General features: G+C 36.2%; 1 protein-coding gene across 3 annotated transcripts; it reads left to right on the top strand.

The window, feature by feature from the left end:
- Positions 1 to 10,272: 10,272 nt before the first annotated feature.
- Positions 10,273 to 15,355, top strand: LOC121529849. 3 transcript variants are annotated; one of them, XR_005993659.1, is made up of 4 exons: positions 10,273 to 11,122; positions 13,062 to 13,399; positions 13,468 to 13,959; positions 14,021 to 15,355. XR_005993659.1 is itself a non-coding variant. In XM_041817842.1 (2 exons), the coding sequence occupies exons 1-2, from the start codon at positions 13,375 to 13,377 to the stop codon at positions 13,896 to 13,898; spliced, it is 456 nt and encodes a 151-aa protein (XP_041673776.1). In that variant the 5' UTR covers positions 12,752 to 13,374; the 3' UTR covers positions 13,899 to 13,991. The 3 variants fall into 3 exon arrangements, 1 of the variants encoding a protein (XP_041673776.1); XR_005993658.1 differs by lacking the exon at positions 10,273 to 11,122 and having other exon boundaries at positions 12,751 to 13,399; XM_041817842.1 differs by lacking the exons at positions 10,273 to 11,122; positions 14,021 to 15,355 and having other exon boundaries at positions 12,752 to 13,399; positions 13,468 to 13,991.
- The last annotated feature ends 693 nt before the right edge of the window (positions 15,356 to 16,048 follow it).

The following is a 16,048-nucleotide window of genomic DNA, read 5'->3' as shown; positions in this document are numbered from 1 at the left end:
TGTGGGATCCATGCTGACTCGGATCTAAGAGGGGTATGCTAAGAGTGCATATCATATTATATTACGATTATATTCTTCAAAATTCAACGATATTATTTCTCCAAAGCGTAAAAAATCAAATTCATGTGTGCCGCACATCATCAGTACCCCCACTTCTTACCAACAGAACACTCAAGTTTCGTCGCAGCTGTTAAGTACGCCTATGGCCACGACTCCGGTGATGACGAGAAATTCGGCGTCCGAATTTACTGGTCATGAGGGTATGAAATCGACGGATAGTCCGTCCCCTTTAAGGTCATTGGCCCCTATAGCCAATTCGCATTAACAACAACCCGCCCGATACACTGCATGGGAATTCCGTGGCCGGACCACTGGCTTGCTCACCGGCAGCGCAGGAATAGACCTGCTACGTCTGAATCAGATGTATTGGCTTATATACAAGCCAGATCGAAAGCCGACATAAAGATAGATGATATTACTAAATTTAAATATAAATATAACAGAAAAATATCGTCCTTTAAGATACAAGTCCCCTCGGACAAAATGTGTTCAACCAAGTTCTGGCTGGATCACATTTTCCTCCAAGAACATCGACCGGGAATATAAAAGAAAATTAGCCGACCTGTGGCGATAAAATTCTCACAGGTTAAACACACACTGAGCAACTCCTGCAAAAAAATAACATCGTCTCTTTTTCTTTCTATCAGAAAACGAGGGAATTGCGTACTATGCTTCCTACTTTGTTTTCTGAGTCTTTCTTTTGCATTCCAAATTATTGTTTTTACCGAAACATGGCTAGTTTCGAAAATTCTTAACTCCGCAATTTTTACGAGCCGATTTAAACATACAAGCTTGAAAGATATCTTGGATCCGGGGGTGGAATTTTTTTATTTCTGTAGACTCTTCACTTGTATCTGGGAGATTCATTTTCAATTCAATGATACCGAATTTGGTTACTTCGGATCGAATTGGTATTACATCCCTCCCTATCTCTGAGACATCTACGTATGAAATGTACGGTAGTGCGTGAGTAGGAAGCGAACAATATACAGTGGGCCCTGTACTTTTTTGACTCCACAGGTTGGCGGCATTATCTTCGGAAGGGCTTTCGTCGGTGGATTCCCCATAGAGTGTACATGCGGTTTATGTTTAAGGTTGAAGCACATTTTAGTTGATTAATATTAGGAATAAATTAAAAGGTTAATTAATTCAACTGCCAGTATGTAACTCGTCCCACTGTCCCGCCCCCAACGGCGATGCATTAGAGTTGGTTCAAGCATTGTTTCAAGTTAATTTTTGTTCTTTCCTTAATTTCGATGACTAAGGAGCGTAAAGCAAAAGCTGTCTTGCCAAATGTAATTGTATTTTTATATATATAAATATATCAATATATACTTTTTTGAAACTGCTGATGACAGGATTAGTTTTTTAATATTTAATTATCATTTATTTGTATTTTTGTTTTTGATTGCCAATGAACAATTCTTTACGATTTAGTCTTTATGATTATTATATTTAGCTTTAAAAGCCTTAAAAGCATTTTCCTAATATTAAAATGTATGATTATAATGTTCTAAATCTACTTTTTATTGCCTCACCTAGAATGACTTTCCTGTTAGGGCTTTTTCTTTATCAGCAAAATGGCCTTTCGAAAATCATGACACCACTCGGTTCCGAATAGCCAAGGCAGGAAGGGCGATCTTTATTCCTCGGAACATCTGAGGATCTGAGTGAAATATGACCGTTTGTCTGAGTCTAGTGAGGGTCACTCCCAAATTTTTGGCGAAGCACGCAATTCGTTTTTTAAAGGAATGGCTGAAGGCCAAATGTACGAGGCCAAGACCACCACCCCAAGAGCCGACGAGTGCAGCTGGATATTTTCGCGTGCACTCCCTCACATCTCTGCAACTACCCAGGCCGAACAACATAAATTATTACAGGATTAAGTAAGAGTTTTTGAGTTTTTGTAAACAATATATTATTATTATATATTAACTTTATAACCAAAAAATTACGTAGTTAATGTATCCGCATTCTGTCAAACACCATAATTTTACCGTATAAAGTTTTAATTTCCACGGTTTCTACTAATACCGTATGCTGGAGGCTCACCTCATTGGGAAGCTAGTCTGTAAACTAGACAAATCATCTGAAAACCTTCCTTAAGTCGTGTCCATTTTATAAGCGTTTCTGGTGATCGATACAGAAAATAAGCTTCCCACATAAGTCCTCTTCAAGACGGTACTCCTGAGTTTCACGAACCAAATATATATCGTTGCATAATTTTAATACTCGATCGACATATAGTAAATCCTCAAACATAATACGTCTGTGATTGTTAGGCAATAATGGATCGAATAACCCTGAAACCACATATACAAATGTTGTATATAGTCCAATAATCCTTATAAATATTTAATTTAATTAAAACGAAAAAAAGAAATATGAAGATATACATACCCAGATTTTCTCTAAAAACTCATAGCAGACGGAAAAGATTTATCATTAAATATGTAAAGGACAACTCCATTTCCACAGTTACTTAATGGTAATGCAGACGAATATCCGTATAAAATCTATCATCGCAATAATCATTCATTTCCCACCATTCCTTATTATCAAATTTTTTTTCAGTATCATTGGACGAGTAAATTTCCTATAAAAATATTAATAAGATATGATGATTGGATATTTTAAGACTTAAAAGCTTTTGTATGAGCTATATATAAAGAAATTCGTATAATACCAAGATTGCTCCCTTTGGCCCCGAATAAAAAAAGGAAGGTTATTGTTTTTCTGAAAAGTCCCACAACGCAACAAGCCCCGCTGCGTCAATTACATTCAAGCCGGAATTTGAGGAGTACACAAGGAAGTAAAAGGTTACAAATTAAAAGTCTTTTATCCACAATTACTCACATACTTACACTTCACTTTTTTGGGTAAGTCCATCTTGAACCGAGATACCCAACCTGTTTGAATGTATAAACCAAATCGTAATTTTTCGTTTGTTGTTGCCAGGCACAACCATGGACCATATATAGTTTTTCAAGTCAGCAAGCAATGACCTTCAGAGCTGCGCATACCCAGTTTTTCTAAACTTTTATGCATCAAATGTGTAACGTTGAACGTTACAAGTATAGCTCAGTACTGAACCAAGATCTGGCATAGAGTTATTATTAAGCAAAAATTAAATGTACATGCGACTGCATGCGAAAGTAAGGAAAAGCCATTTCAAAAGTGCAGATTTAAAAATTCATTAATCTGTCACATAAGTGTTATCTCAGCTCGATTAAAAAGTCATTTGACAAGGATGCACGCTATGCGTGTGTATGCGACTCGGAATATAATTCCCATCCCTTATTCCCAAAAAAAGAAAAAAAATAATATTTTTTATTTCACATAAAACTTTTATTCATTTATGATTAATATAATAAAATTGTTTTTCTAACTCTGATCTTTCGAATGTAAAGTGTTCAGTATATTTCATTGTTTCTTTCTTGTTCAACTTGATTGAGGAACATAATAATTAATTTATGCCACCTGTTTCTAGATATGTTTGCACAACTAATAATTATACAAAAATTGCAGAGCTGCGACTCCGTGGTGACAACGATAGAGAACGATGGGGCGAGCCGAGCAATCGGCGACTCGCGAGCGCTTATCTCGGCTTGTCTCATAGATAAAAGAGATAATTCAGCATACAGTGATGCTGAACAAATTGTAAGCCATAATTCTGGTATTAGCTAGATTACTGCTCCCGACAAACTCCCCCCGTTGGAAGAGCCATACTTCCAAGCGAAGTGGTTTCGAAGGGGAGGACAGCTAATTTCCGTGCGGATCACCGCAACTCGATCGACGCCGTCATTTCCGGAGACAGTGGTCTCCACCCTGCCGAGGCGCCACCGCAAGGGGGGTAAGTTGTCCTCCTTGATGAGGACGATGCTGCCTAGCTTAGCATGGCCATGTCCGATTCTTCCACTTGAAAGCTGGCCAGAAGAGCGGGTTCTCGACGAAGGTAAAGATGAAAATGACGACGACGATTATAATGAGGATATATTGGGGCCGCCGCCTATTCCAGTACTTCTGGTTCCACCTGCCACCGCCAGCACGCTGCCAACGAGGAGGAGGAAGTGGATGTACAGCCAAATCCAGCAGGCAATACGAAGTCCATGAATTTAGCAAGGGTAGTTATTCATTAAAACAAGGCGAGGAAATTTTAAGCAATCAGCTGTTGTGATCTGTGACATGTGCTCCAACCAAGACGAGTGCAAAGATTGCGGTAGGGATTCATCCCAGTCAAGCTTATCCTTCCATAGGAGCTGCTCAAAAATCTTTAGCTTGGGGGATGATCAGGGCTATTAATCCAAGTGGATATTGCCGAAAGAATGCTGCGCTTGGTTGCAGTCTGGGTACAGGGTCCGACAGGGTATCTCAACCAAATGTAACCTCGAGTGCCTTAAAACGTACGTGGGAAGGTTGCGGTTGAAATAGTTTCTCGCCTAGAGCATCCTCCTTCGAAATAGTTGTTATAGTATCTGGGACACTTATCTTTAATTTGTCAGAAATTGACTCAGGCTCAGACTGAGTGCTGAAGTTGAGCGCGTATAGGCCAAGTCAGGTTTTCTGCAGGGTGGGTAAATGGTTTCCTAATCGAAATTGTCCAATACAAAGCAGCTCGAAGAATAAACTTGCTCCAATAATCAAGTCAATTCGCTGACTTTTGTAGAAGAGAGGGTCGGCGGGCTAGATGGGTTAAGGTCGAACTGTGGGTGATAATCGGTGATTGACCGGGTAATGGCAGCTTCAAGCGACATGCATACATACTTGGCATTAGCCGATTGTGAGAAAATGTTATCCGACTCATCCAATGCTAGCGAGGACTCGCTTATCCCTGATATGGAGATGATTGAGCGATGGATTTGGAGTTGCAGTTGATTTGGAAACGAGAGGTGACGAAGTTGATTTGAGAGGCCGAGTCGAGTAAGGCCCGGCAAGGCACGAATACGCCAGAGCGGTTTTTTAAATAAACTATTGTGGTGGCAAGCAACACGTAATCGGCATTATTTGGCGACGAAGCTACAGATGGTGGTTTGGGCAAGGCTATAGAAACTAAAGATGAACTATGTGGCGGCTTTTTAGGACCAGGCTGCGGAAGGGTTGGAATGAGATTCGATTGGATATGCAAAAGAGTATGATGCTTCTGGTGGCAGTTCCTGCCAGCTGGCAGATCTGCATTGCCGTAAGCTGCGTCCCTTCCGTAGGCAATTCAAACAAAGGTGCATCTTTTTTCGTTGTAGCGCTGAGTTGGAGTCAATCCTAGAAGCGTAGTATGCACATATTATCGTATCGAATACACACTGTACATATGTCAACATTGTTCTTACTTGGCGACCATGACAGTCTTGTCATGCTTTATATTCGACAATAGTTAAAGGTCTTGGTCCATCCTTCGGCTTCGCCTCCAGTGCCTCTTGAAGTGAGGATTTGTCGTTTCGTGGTACGGGTGTACCATCCATACCTTTCCAACGGCGTACAGCCAGCGGATATTGCTTGCCGTACTAGTACTCCTCTTTTGAATCCCAGATCGTTGGCATAGTGGGCGGTCCTGCCTACCATGCGTTGTAAATGGTTCTTCTTGTTCCTTTTTATTATTATTAATTTTCTATTGATTTTATTTCATTCTTATGGTTCTTTATGGATCACATTAATATTCGGTTTTTTTTTCTGGATATAATTTTTGATTTAGAAATAATTTTGTAATGATTCTTTATTTTTAAATGTTTCGTGTATGAAGTGTTTTTTAATTTTGCACTTTTTCGCACTTTCACTTGTCCTGTCACGGTCGCCATGTAATATTGTGAGAAATCATAATACGTTGTCGTTGTGAGTGGTATTTCAGGACTAAACTTTTATTCGCAATAATTTCTTCTTAAATGCTAAAAGCTGAAGTGAGCAGTGATAGGAGTATATGCATGCATTGGCATGTTTGTCTTATGTATATATATACCACGAGACGGCTGGTGTTAGCGCCAGTCGTCTCCGTGTGGGAATGCATGGTCAGCATTTTATGGCCTGCTCGCTTGCCGGACGCTTGAAACGGAAAGTGTTAGTTTGTATGGGCATATATAATGTATATATTAATGTAATTAAAACCGAATTAAATTTATATACTCCGCTCGCAACAATATCTATGGCTTGCAATTGCCTTCGTATGTTTATTTTTCTTATAAAATATATGGCCAATATTTTTTTATGACAACAGTTACCATTAACGAAGTATGACCAGTACCATGATAAAATCTAATTCATGTAACTTTAGTTTATGCAGTTTTTAATATTTGCTGTGTGGTTAACTAAAGGTGTGCCTAACGGATTCCAAATAACTTCAGGTGTCTTGCTCATCTCTCCTATGTGTGACAACGCCAGTGTCCCTTGATCTTCTAACTGAATACTGTCATGAGCTACCAAGATATCATTATCTTTTCGAGCAGTACAATCAGATCTAATTTATAAAATCCCTAGTTCCGGTAAATCAATTATCTCTAACTTCGAGTTGCTGCATTGAAGTCGAGCCTTTGTATTAACCTAAATTCCTTACCTTTATTCTTACTTACTAAATTCCAAGAAGAAACTACGATTTCCACATCGCCCATTGGGTCAAGATAAATTGCTGACGTTTTCAAAAAAAAATAGTCAAACGGAACACGACGTTTTTTCACTCGAATAATTACTTGGCGACCATAACAGTCCTGTCGTGGTCGCCAGACAATATGACATTACATTATTACATGGCGACCGTGACAGGACCAGTGAAAGTGCAAAAATAAAAACACTACTATCAAACTTGACAATTTTCAATGTAATCCAAAAACAAAACAAAAAAAAAAGATTTAATGTAATACTCCTTTAAACAAAACTGACATTCCTTATAGTGCTTTCGACAGAGTGATAGTAGACACTATTGGTCCACTACCGAAATCTGAGAATGGTAATGAATATGCAGTGATCTAGCAAAATATTTAGTTTTCAATTGCAAATAAATTTACAAAAACTGCCTCAAAAGCTATATTTGAAGATTGTATTCTAAGTGCATCCAATGAAGACGTTCATTACGGACACTAGAAGACTCTAAGCAAATACAACAAAAAAATATAGACACACACAGCTACATATTATATAACATATTATCAGCAGACCGTAAATAAAACAGAAGCAATACGCAAAAAAAAATAATATTCATAAAAACAAACAGTAGATAAAGTTTCGTTAGTTTTAATTTTATGAACAATTTCTACAAAAATTTTATATAATAATTCATAAAGCCCATTTCTAATATAAATACGTATGGCCATGCATGGAATTAATACGGCAAATAAGATATAATTTATATAAAAAACACAAAAAAGAAAATTCGGTATCAATATAAATTTTTGGATTCTAATAATAATATTTACATTTAAAAATATGTTAAAAACAAAAAAAAAACAGGAAAAATGTTTACTATCATATTATAAATTTAAATACATATTATATAATATTGAAAATAACTACATAATATTACGTTATTTTTCAAAAGGAGGGAGATGTAGTATGCAAATTAAATTTATCACTCGTGAATTTGTTAAAAAAATTTATTTTAATTTTTTATATTCACCTATTTACTATTACAAAATTATTTTGGTTCGTAACTTATTTTTCACTGCTCACAACTTTATCTTTTGTTCTGTCTTACTCGGTTGCAAAATCGGACTGCCCTGCTTTGGGTCAATGATCAATAATCAAACCTCTGCTTAAGAGATTTATCACAAAAATCTGATTAAGAGAGTCATCGAAGAGAGTCGGAAAAAGATAATGAAATTTGTCTATTAAATTTTAAATTGAAATTTTACAGAAGTGAAGTTCTACCGGAAATTAATGTTTACTTTAGCGGACTTGGGCCTCTGATGTTTACAATATCGGCTTGGATGTTTACAGAATCCGTTTGAAGCGAATCGCTCGAAACTGTTCTGGGTGGGAATCGATTGGAATTTTTGTTTACAGAAATAGCTGAACACGGGTTAATCTCGGAGTCAGTCAAAGTTAATTGGAAAGAGCTCTTGGCTCAAAGTTATTTATAAATTGGGCGAGGGCCCCTAAGTAATTTGTCTCATAACTCCCCCCATACTAAATTGAATCGTCCCGATTCATTGGAACTGATGGGTATAATGAATGTAATTGATTAGTCAACTCGACAATGATATTTTCTTCTACGGTATTTTCCTTGTCGGGGATATTAGTTTCTGGTTGTATTTCAATATTAATTTGCCGTGGTTTGAATATTAAGAATTTTCTGTTTTTAATTAAAAGCATGGTAATTAAATATATAAATGCGATTATGGTCAATATTAATGTAATTGGTATTTGAGTTTGTTTAATTTGAATAAAATGATTTAATACGTAATCATTTGATATAATATATTCGGATATTAAGAAGTCAGTATATTTTCGTGCAGTGATATATTCCAATATCTTATTGTCTACAATAGTGTAGTATTTATTATTAATTTTAGTGGTACTATTAAAGATGATTAAATATGGCCCATCTTAATGAGTGTCATTAACAGTATTATCTCCGTTTACAAAAATGGCTCCTTCTTGGATTACATCTATATTTTTATTTTTTTCTCTTATTTTATTACATAAGGATTTTTCCCCATTGAGTAATCTGGTAATACATGAACCTTCTGGGTTTAATGTGCAATAGTTGTTAAATAATTCCGTCTTAAAATTAGACATTACATAAAACTTATTTTTACATTTTCCGACATGATTATTGATTAACAATTTTCCATCACTATGTGAAATGGATCTTGACTTATTAATTTCACAACGATCGATAATTATGGGGTATTTAATATATATAATAATAAGATTTTGGTGCAAAGCGATTTTAAATTCAGATATATCCAATAGATCAGTAATAATTACAGGTTTTTGTTCATGTTTATAAATTTCCTGTATGTCATCATTGTTTAAAATTTTAGTGTTAAATACATCAATTTTAGCAAGTATAATTGTATCCATTAAGTTAATAAGATCGTAAGTAAGCAAGCGGAGGCGGTATTTTCTCAATGGAATCTCTTGATCTTTAAAAGCGGTTTTAAAAGTGTCAGATAGAATTTTAATTTCTTTAAATATTTTAGAATTAATAACGAATTGGTCATTATTGTTTTTTATCAAATCATCCATTTTATTTTGAACTGTTATGAAATCATCGTGATCTGGTGTTCCTGCTATCCATTTCCAAATTGTGCCTAATTCATTAATACCTCTTTTTGATCTAGTGGGTACTATTTGAGACATAAGTATTTTAATAAGTTTTAAGTCGTGTGATATTTTACAATTCTAATTGTTATGTCTGTTTAAAAATTCTGTTTCAAGATTAATTATATCTTTATAAAAACTTAATTTAGTTATATGAAATAAATCTGCGTATGATTCATAAATAAGGACTTATTTGGTATCCTTGTAAAGAAAAAAATCATGGTTTGTGTAATCCATAATTTCGGATTTGGTTGTAGCTACTAGCAATAATAAGTACATTTTGAATTCATTATCTGGAATTTAAAAATAAATCAATTTGTTTAAAATTTAATATTATCTTTATGAATCGTACGGTTTCTGTTATTAATAATAACTTTATTAGGGTGATTTTCCTTAACTACCTGTTTTTTATATCTAGAGTTTCTTTTCGTAAATTACTTCTCCTACATGATAGTCCTTTATTTTTCTGTCTTTGTTATGTTCCTCTAACATTTTCTCTTGTGTAGTTTTTAACAGTATAGGAATAGTATCGTGCTCGATTTTATTGCAAAGTTTGTCAAAGGGTTTTTGATTGGTTGTTGTATCAATGGTTTTATTATATTCTTGCGCGGCTCGTATTACGATTTCGGTATAGTCTGTTAAATTAAATTGTTCTTTGATGCAGCGGGCTAATTCTGTTAATGTCGAATGTGCCCTTTCAACTTGACCGTTTGAGGTACTGTGCCTCGGGTCTGCGTAATGTAAAGTTAAACCACTTCTTTGTGCGAAAGATTTAAATTGAGCAGAAGTAAGGCTCGGTTCGTTATCGGTCATTATTATTTTGGCTTGAGGAAACTGTTTAAGTAGTGTCATTACTTTATTTTCAATATTTAATTTATTTTGGATTTCTTTAACTACTAGAAATTTGGAATAGGCGTCAATACAAGTTATAAAAATGAGACCTTGCGCGTAATATATATCAATATGTAAATTTTCGCCCTCTTTAGATGGAATTGGGGCTTTACCAATCGGAATTTTAATTCGGTGTCTGTTATATTTGTTTTCATTGCAAATACTACGGTTTTTAATATATTCTTTTAATTTTAAATATAACTTTGGCCAGTAATACAATCTACAGATTTGATTATAGTTTTCATACAGTCCTCTGTGAGCTCTACTGTGTGTTTCTTCTATTATGATAGCCTTGTGTTCGTTGTTTTCTACATCTTGAAGGAATGGTCCTTGTGAAAAAAAATATCATTGTCGAGTTGACTAATCAATTACATTCATTATACCCATCAGTTCCAATGAATCGGGACGATTCAATTTAGTATGGGGGGAGTTATGAGACACATTATTTAGGGGCCCTCGCCCAATTTATAAATAACTTTGAGCCAAGAGCTCTTTCCAATTAACTTTGACTGACTCCGAGATTAACCCGTGTTCAGCTATTTCTGTAAACAAAGATTCCAATCGATTCCCACCCAGATCAGTTTCGAGCGATTCGCTTCAAACGGATTCTGTAAACATCCAAGCCGATATTGTAAACATCAGAGTCCCAAGTCCGCTAAAGTAAACATTAATTTCCGGTAGAACTTCACTTCTGTAAAATTTCAATTTAAAATTTAATAGACAAATTTCATTATCTTTTTCCGACTCTCTTCGATGACTCTCTTAATCAGATTTTTGTGATAAATCTCTTAAGCAGAGGTTTGATTATTGATCATTGACCCAAAGCAGGGCAGTCCGATTTTGCAACCGAGTAAGACAGAACAAAAGATAAAGTTGTGAACAGTGAAAAATAAGTTACGAACCAAAATAATTTTGTAATAGTAAATAGGTGAATATAAAAAATTAAAATAAATTTTTTTAACAAATTCACGAGTGATAAATTTAATTTGCATACTACATCTCCCTCCTTTTGAAAAATAACGTAATATTATGTAGTTATTTTCAATATTATATAATATGTATTTAAATTTATAATATGATAGTAAACATTTTTCCTGTTTTTTTTTTGTTTTTAACATATTTTTAAATGTAAATATTATTATTAGAATCCAAAAATTTATATTGATACCGAATTTTCTTTTTTGTGTTTTTTATATAAATTATATCTTATTTGCCGTATTAATTCCATGCATGGCCATACGTATTTATATTAGAAATGGGCTTTATGAATTATTATATAAAATTTTTGTAGAAATTGTTCATAAAATTAAAACTAACGAAACTTTATCTACTGTTTGTTTTTATGAATATTATTTTTTTTTTGCGTATTGCTTCTGTTTTATTTACGGTCTGCTGATAATATGTTATATAATATGTAGCTGTGTGTGTCTATATTTTTTTTGTTGTATTTGCTTAGAGTCTTCTAGTGTCCGTAATGAACGTCTTCATTGGATGCACTTAGAATACAATCTTCAAATATAGCTTTTGAGGCAGTTTTTGTAAATTTATTTGCAATTGAAAACTAAATATTTTGCTAGATCACTGCATATTCATTACCATTCTCAGATTTCGGTAGTGGACCAATAGTGTCTACTATCACTCTGTCGAAAGCACTATAAGGAATGTCAGTTTTTTTTAAAGGAGTATTACATTAAATCTTTTTTTTTTGTTTTGTTTTTGGATTACATTGAAAATTGTCAAGTTTGATAGTAGTGTTTTTATTTTTGCACTTTCACTGGTCCTGTCACGGTCGCCATGTAATAATGTAATGTCATATTGTCTGGCGACCACGACAGGACTGTTATGGTCGCCAAGTAATTATTCGAGTGAAAAAACGTCGTGTTCCGTTTGACTATATTTTTTTTGAAAACGTCAGCAATTTATCTTGACCCAATGGGCGATGTGGAAATCGTAGTTTCTTCTTGGAATTTAGTAAGTAAGAATAAAGGTAAGGAATTTAGGTTAATACAAAGGCTCGACTTCAATGCAGCCACTCGAAGTTAGAGATAATTGATTTACCGGAACTAGGGATTTTATAAATTAGATCTGATTGTACTGCTCGAAAAGATAATGATATCTTGGTAGCTCATGACAGTATTCAGTTAGAAGATCAAGGGACACTGGCGTTGTCACACATAGGAGAGATGAGCAAGACACCTGAAATTATTTGGAATCCGTTAGGCACACCTTTAGTTAACCACACAGCAAATATTAAAAACTGCATAAATTAAAGTTACATGAATTAGATTTTATCATGGTACTGGTCATACTTCGTTAATGGTAACTGTTGTCATAAAAAAATATTGGCCATATATTTTATAAGAAAAATAATCATACGAAGGCAATTGCAAGCCATAGATATTGTTGCGAGCGGAGTATATAATTTTAATTATATTTTAATTACATGAATACATACATTGTATATGCCCATACAAACTAACACATTCCTTCTCAAGAGTCCAGCCAACGAGCCGGACCTAAAATGCTGACCATGCATTCCCACGGAGACGACTGGCTCTTACACCAGCTAACACCAGCCGTCTCGTGGTATATATAAACATAAGACAAACATGCCAATGCATGCATATACTCCTATCACTGCTCACTTCAGCTTTTAGTATTTAAGAAGAAATTATTGCGAATAAAAGTTTAGTCTGAAATACCACTCACAACGACAACGTATTATGATTTCTCACAATATTACATGGCGACCGTGACAGGACAAGTGAAAGTGCGAAAAAGTGCAAAATTAAAAACACTTCATACACGAAACATTTAAAAATAAAGAATCATTACAAAATTATTTCTAAATCAAAAATTATATCCAGAAAAAAAACCGAATATTAATGTGATCCATAAAGAACCATAAGAATGAAATAAAATCAATAGAAAATTAATAATAATAAAAGGAACAAGAAGAACCATTTACAACGCATGGTAGGCAGGACCGCCCACTATGCCAACGATCTGGGATTCAAAAGAGGAGTACTAGTACGGCAAGCAATATCCGCTGGCTGTACGCCGTTGGAAAGGTATGGATGGTACACCCGTACCACGAAACGACAAATCCTCACTTCAAGAGGCACTGGAGGCGAAGCCGAAGGATGGACCAAGACCTTTAACTATTGTCGAATATAAAGCATGACAAGACTGTCATGGTCGCCAAGTAAGAACAATGTTGACATATGTACAGTGTGTATTCGATACGATAATATGTGCATACTACGCTTCTAGGATTGACTCCAACTCAGCGCTACAACGAAAAAAAGATGCACCTTTGCTTGAATTGCCTACGGAAGGGACGCAGCTTACGGCAATGCAGATCTGCCAGCTGTAGGAACTGCCACCAGAAGCATCATACTCTTTTGCATATCCAATCGAATCTCATTCCAACCCTTCCGCAGCCTGGTCCTAAAAAGCCGCCACATAGTTCATCTTTAGTTTCTATAGCCTTGCCCAAACCACCATCTATAGCTTCGTCGCCAAATAATGCCGATTACGTGTTGCTTGCCACCACAATAGTTTATTTAAAAAACCGCTCTGGCGTATTCGTGCCTTGCCGGGCCTTACTCGACTCGGCCTCTCAAATCAACTTCGTCACCTCTCGTTTCCAAATCAACTGCAACTCCAAATCCATCGCTCAATCATCTCCATATCAGGGATAAGCGAGTCCTCGCTAGCATTGGATGAGTCGGATAACATTTTCTCACAATCTGCTAATGCCAAGTATGTATGCATGTCGCTTGAAGCTGCCATTACCCGGTCAATCACCGATTATCACCCACAGTTCGACCTTAACCCATCTGAGTGGAAAATACCGTGGAAATCCCGAGCCCGCCGACCGCCGAGCCCGTCTACAAAAGTCAGCGAATTGACTTGATTATTGGAGCAAGTTTATTCTTCTTTGTATTGGACAATTTCGATTAGGAAACCATTTACCCACCCTGCAGAAAACCAGACTTGGCCTATACGCGCTCAACTTCAGCACTCAGTCTGAGCCTGAGTCAATTTCTGACAAATTAAAGATAAGTGTCCCAGATACTATAACAACTATTTCGAAGGAGGATGCTCTAGGCGAGAAACTATTTCAACCGCAACCTTCCCACGTACGTTTTAAGGCACTCGAGGTTACATTTGGTTGAGATACCCTGTCGGACCCTGTACCCAGACTGCAACCAAGCGCAGCATTCTTTCGGCAATATCCACTTGGATTAATAGCCCTGATCATCCCCCAAGCTAAAGATTTTTAAGCAGCTCCTATGGAAGGATAAGCTTGACTGGGATGAATCCCTACCGCAATCTTTGCACTCGTCTTGGTTGGAGCACATGTCACAGATCACAACAGCTGATTGCTTAAAATTTCCTCGCCTTGTTTTAATGAATAACTACCCTTGCTAAATTCATGGACTTCGTATTGCCTGCTGGATTTGGCTGTACATCCACTTCCTCCTCCTCGTTGGCAGTGCTGGCGGTGGCAGGTGGAACCAGAAGTACTGGAATAGGCGGCGGCCCCAATATATCCTCATTATAATCGTCGTCGTCATTTTCATCTTTACCTTCGTCGAGAACCCGCTCTTCTGGCCAGCTTTCAAGTGGAAGAATCGGACATGGCCATGCTAAGCTAGGCAGCATCGTCCTCATCAAGGAGGACAACTTACCCCCCTTGCGGTGGCGCCTCGGCAGGGTGGAGACCACTGTCTCCGGAAATAACGGCGTCGATCGAGTTGCGGTGATCCGCACGGAAATTAGCTGTCCTCCCCTTCGAAACCACTTCGCTTGGAAGTATGGCTCTTCCAACGGGGGGAGTTTGTCGGGAGCAGTAATCTAGCTAATACCAGAATTATGGCTTACAATTTGTTCAGCATCACTGTATGCTGAATTATCTCTTTTATCTATGAGAAAAGATGAGATAAGCGCTCGCGAGTCGCCGATTGCTCGGCTCGCCCCATCGTTCTCTATCGTTGTCAACACGGAGTCGCAGCTCTGCAATTTTTTGTATAATTATTAGTTGTAAAACATATCTAGAAACAGGTGGCATAAATTAATTATTATGTTCCTCAATCAAGTTGAACAAGAAAGAAACAATGAAATATACTGAACACTTTACATTCGAAAGATCAGAGTTAGAAAAACAATTTTATTATATTAATCATAAATGAATAAAAGTTTTATGTGAAATAAAAAATATTATTTTTTTCTTTTTGGGAATAAGGGATGGGAATTATATTCCGAGTCGCATACACACGCATAGCGTGCATCCTTGTCAAATGACGTTTTAATCGAGCTGAGATAACACTTATGTGACAGATTAATGAATTTTAAATCTGCACTAGAAATGGCTTTTCCTTACTTCTCGTATGCAGTCGCATGTACATTTAATTTCTTGCTTAATAATAACTCTATGCCAGATCTTGGTTCAGTACTGAGCTATACTTGTAACGTTCAACGTTACACATTTGATACATAAAAGTTTAGAAAAACTGGGTATGCGCAGCTCTGAAGGTCATTGAAGCTTGCTGACTTGAAAAACTATATATATGGTCCATGGTTGTGCCTGGCAACAACAAACGAAAAATTACGATTTGGTTATACATTCAAACAGGTTGGGTATCTCGGTTCAAGATGGACTTACCCAAAAAAAGTGAAGTGTAAGTATGTGAGTAATTGTGGATAAAAGACTTTAATTTGTAACCTTTTTACTTCCTTGTGTACTCCCTCAAATTCCAGCTTGAAATGTAATTGACGCAGCGGGGGCTTGTTGCGTTGTGGGATTGTCAGAAAAACAATAACCTTCCTTTTTTTATTCGGGGCCAAA

This window comes from Drosophila eugracilis, unplaced genomic scaffold (assembly GCF_018153835.1).
Source record: "Drosophila eugracilis isolate 14026-0451.02 unplaced genomic scaffold, ASM1815383v1 contig_1960, whole genome shotgun sequence".
Taxonomy (NCBI): Eukaryota; Metazoa; Arthropoda; class Insecta; order Diptera; family Drosophilidae; genus Drosophila; species Drosophila eugracilis.
The sequence above is the reverse complement of the archived record's forward strand: the minus strand, read 5'-3'. Positions and strand labels throughout refer to the sequence as shown.

Bases quoted from the DNA above. Each gene is read 5' to 3' on its own strand.
- LOC121529849 (XM_041817842.1), top strand. From the start codon at position 13,375: ATGACAAGACTGTCATGGTCGCCAA. The intron at 13,400-13,467 runs GTAAGAACAATG...CTACGCTTCTAG, and splicing joins AAGACTGTCATGGTCGCCAA to GATTGACTCCAACTCAGCGC.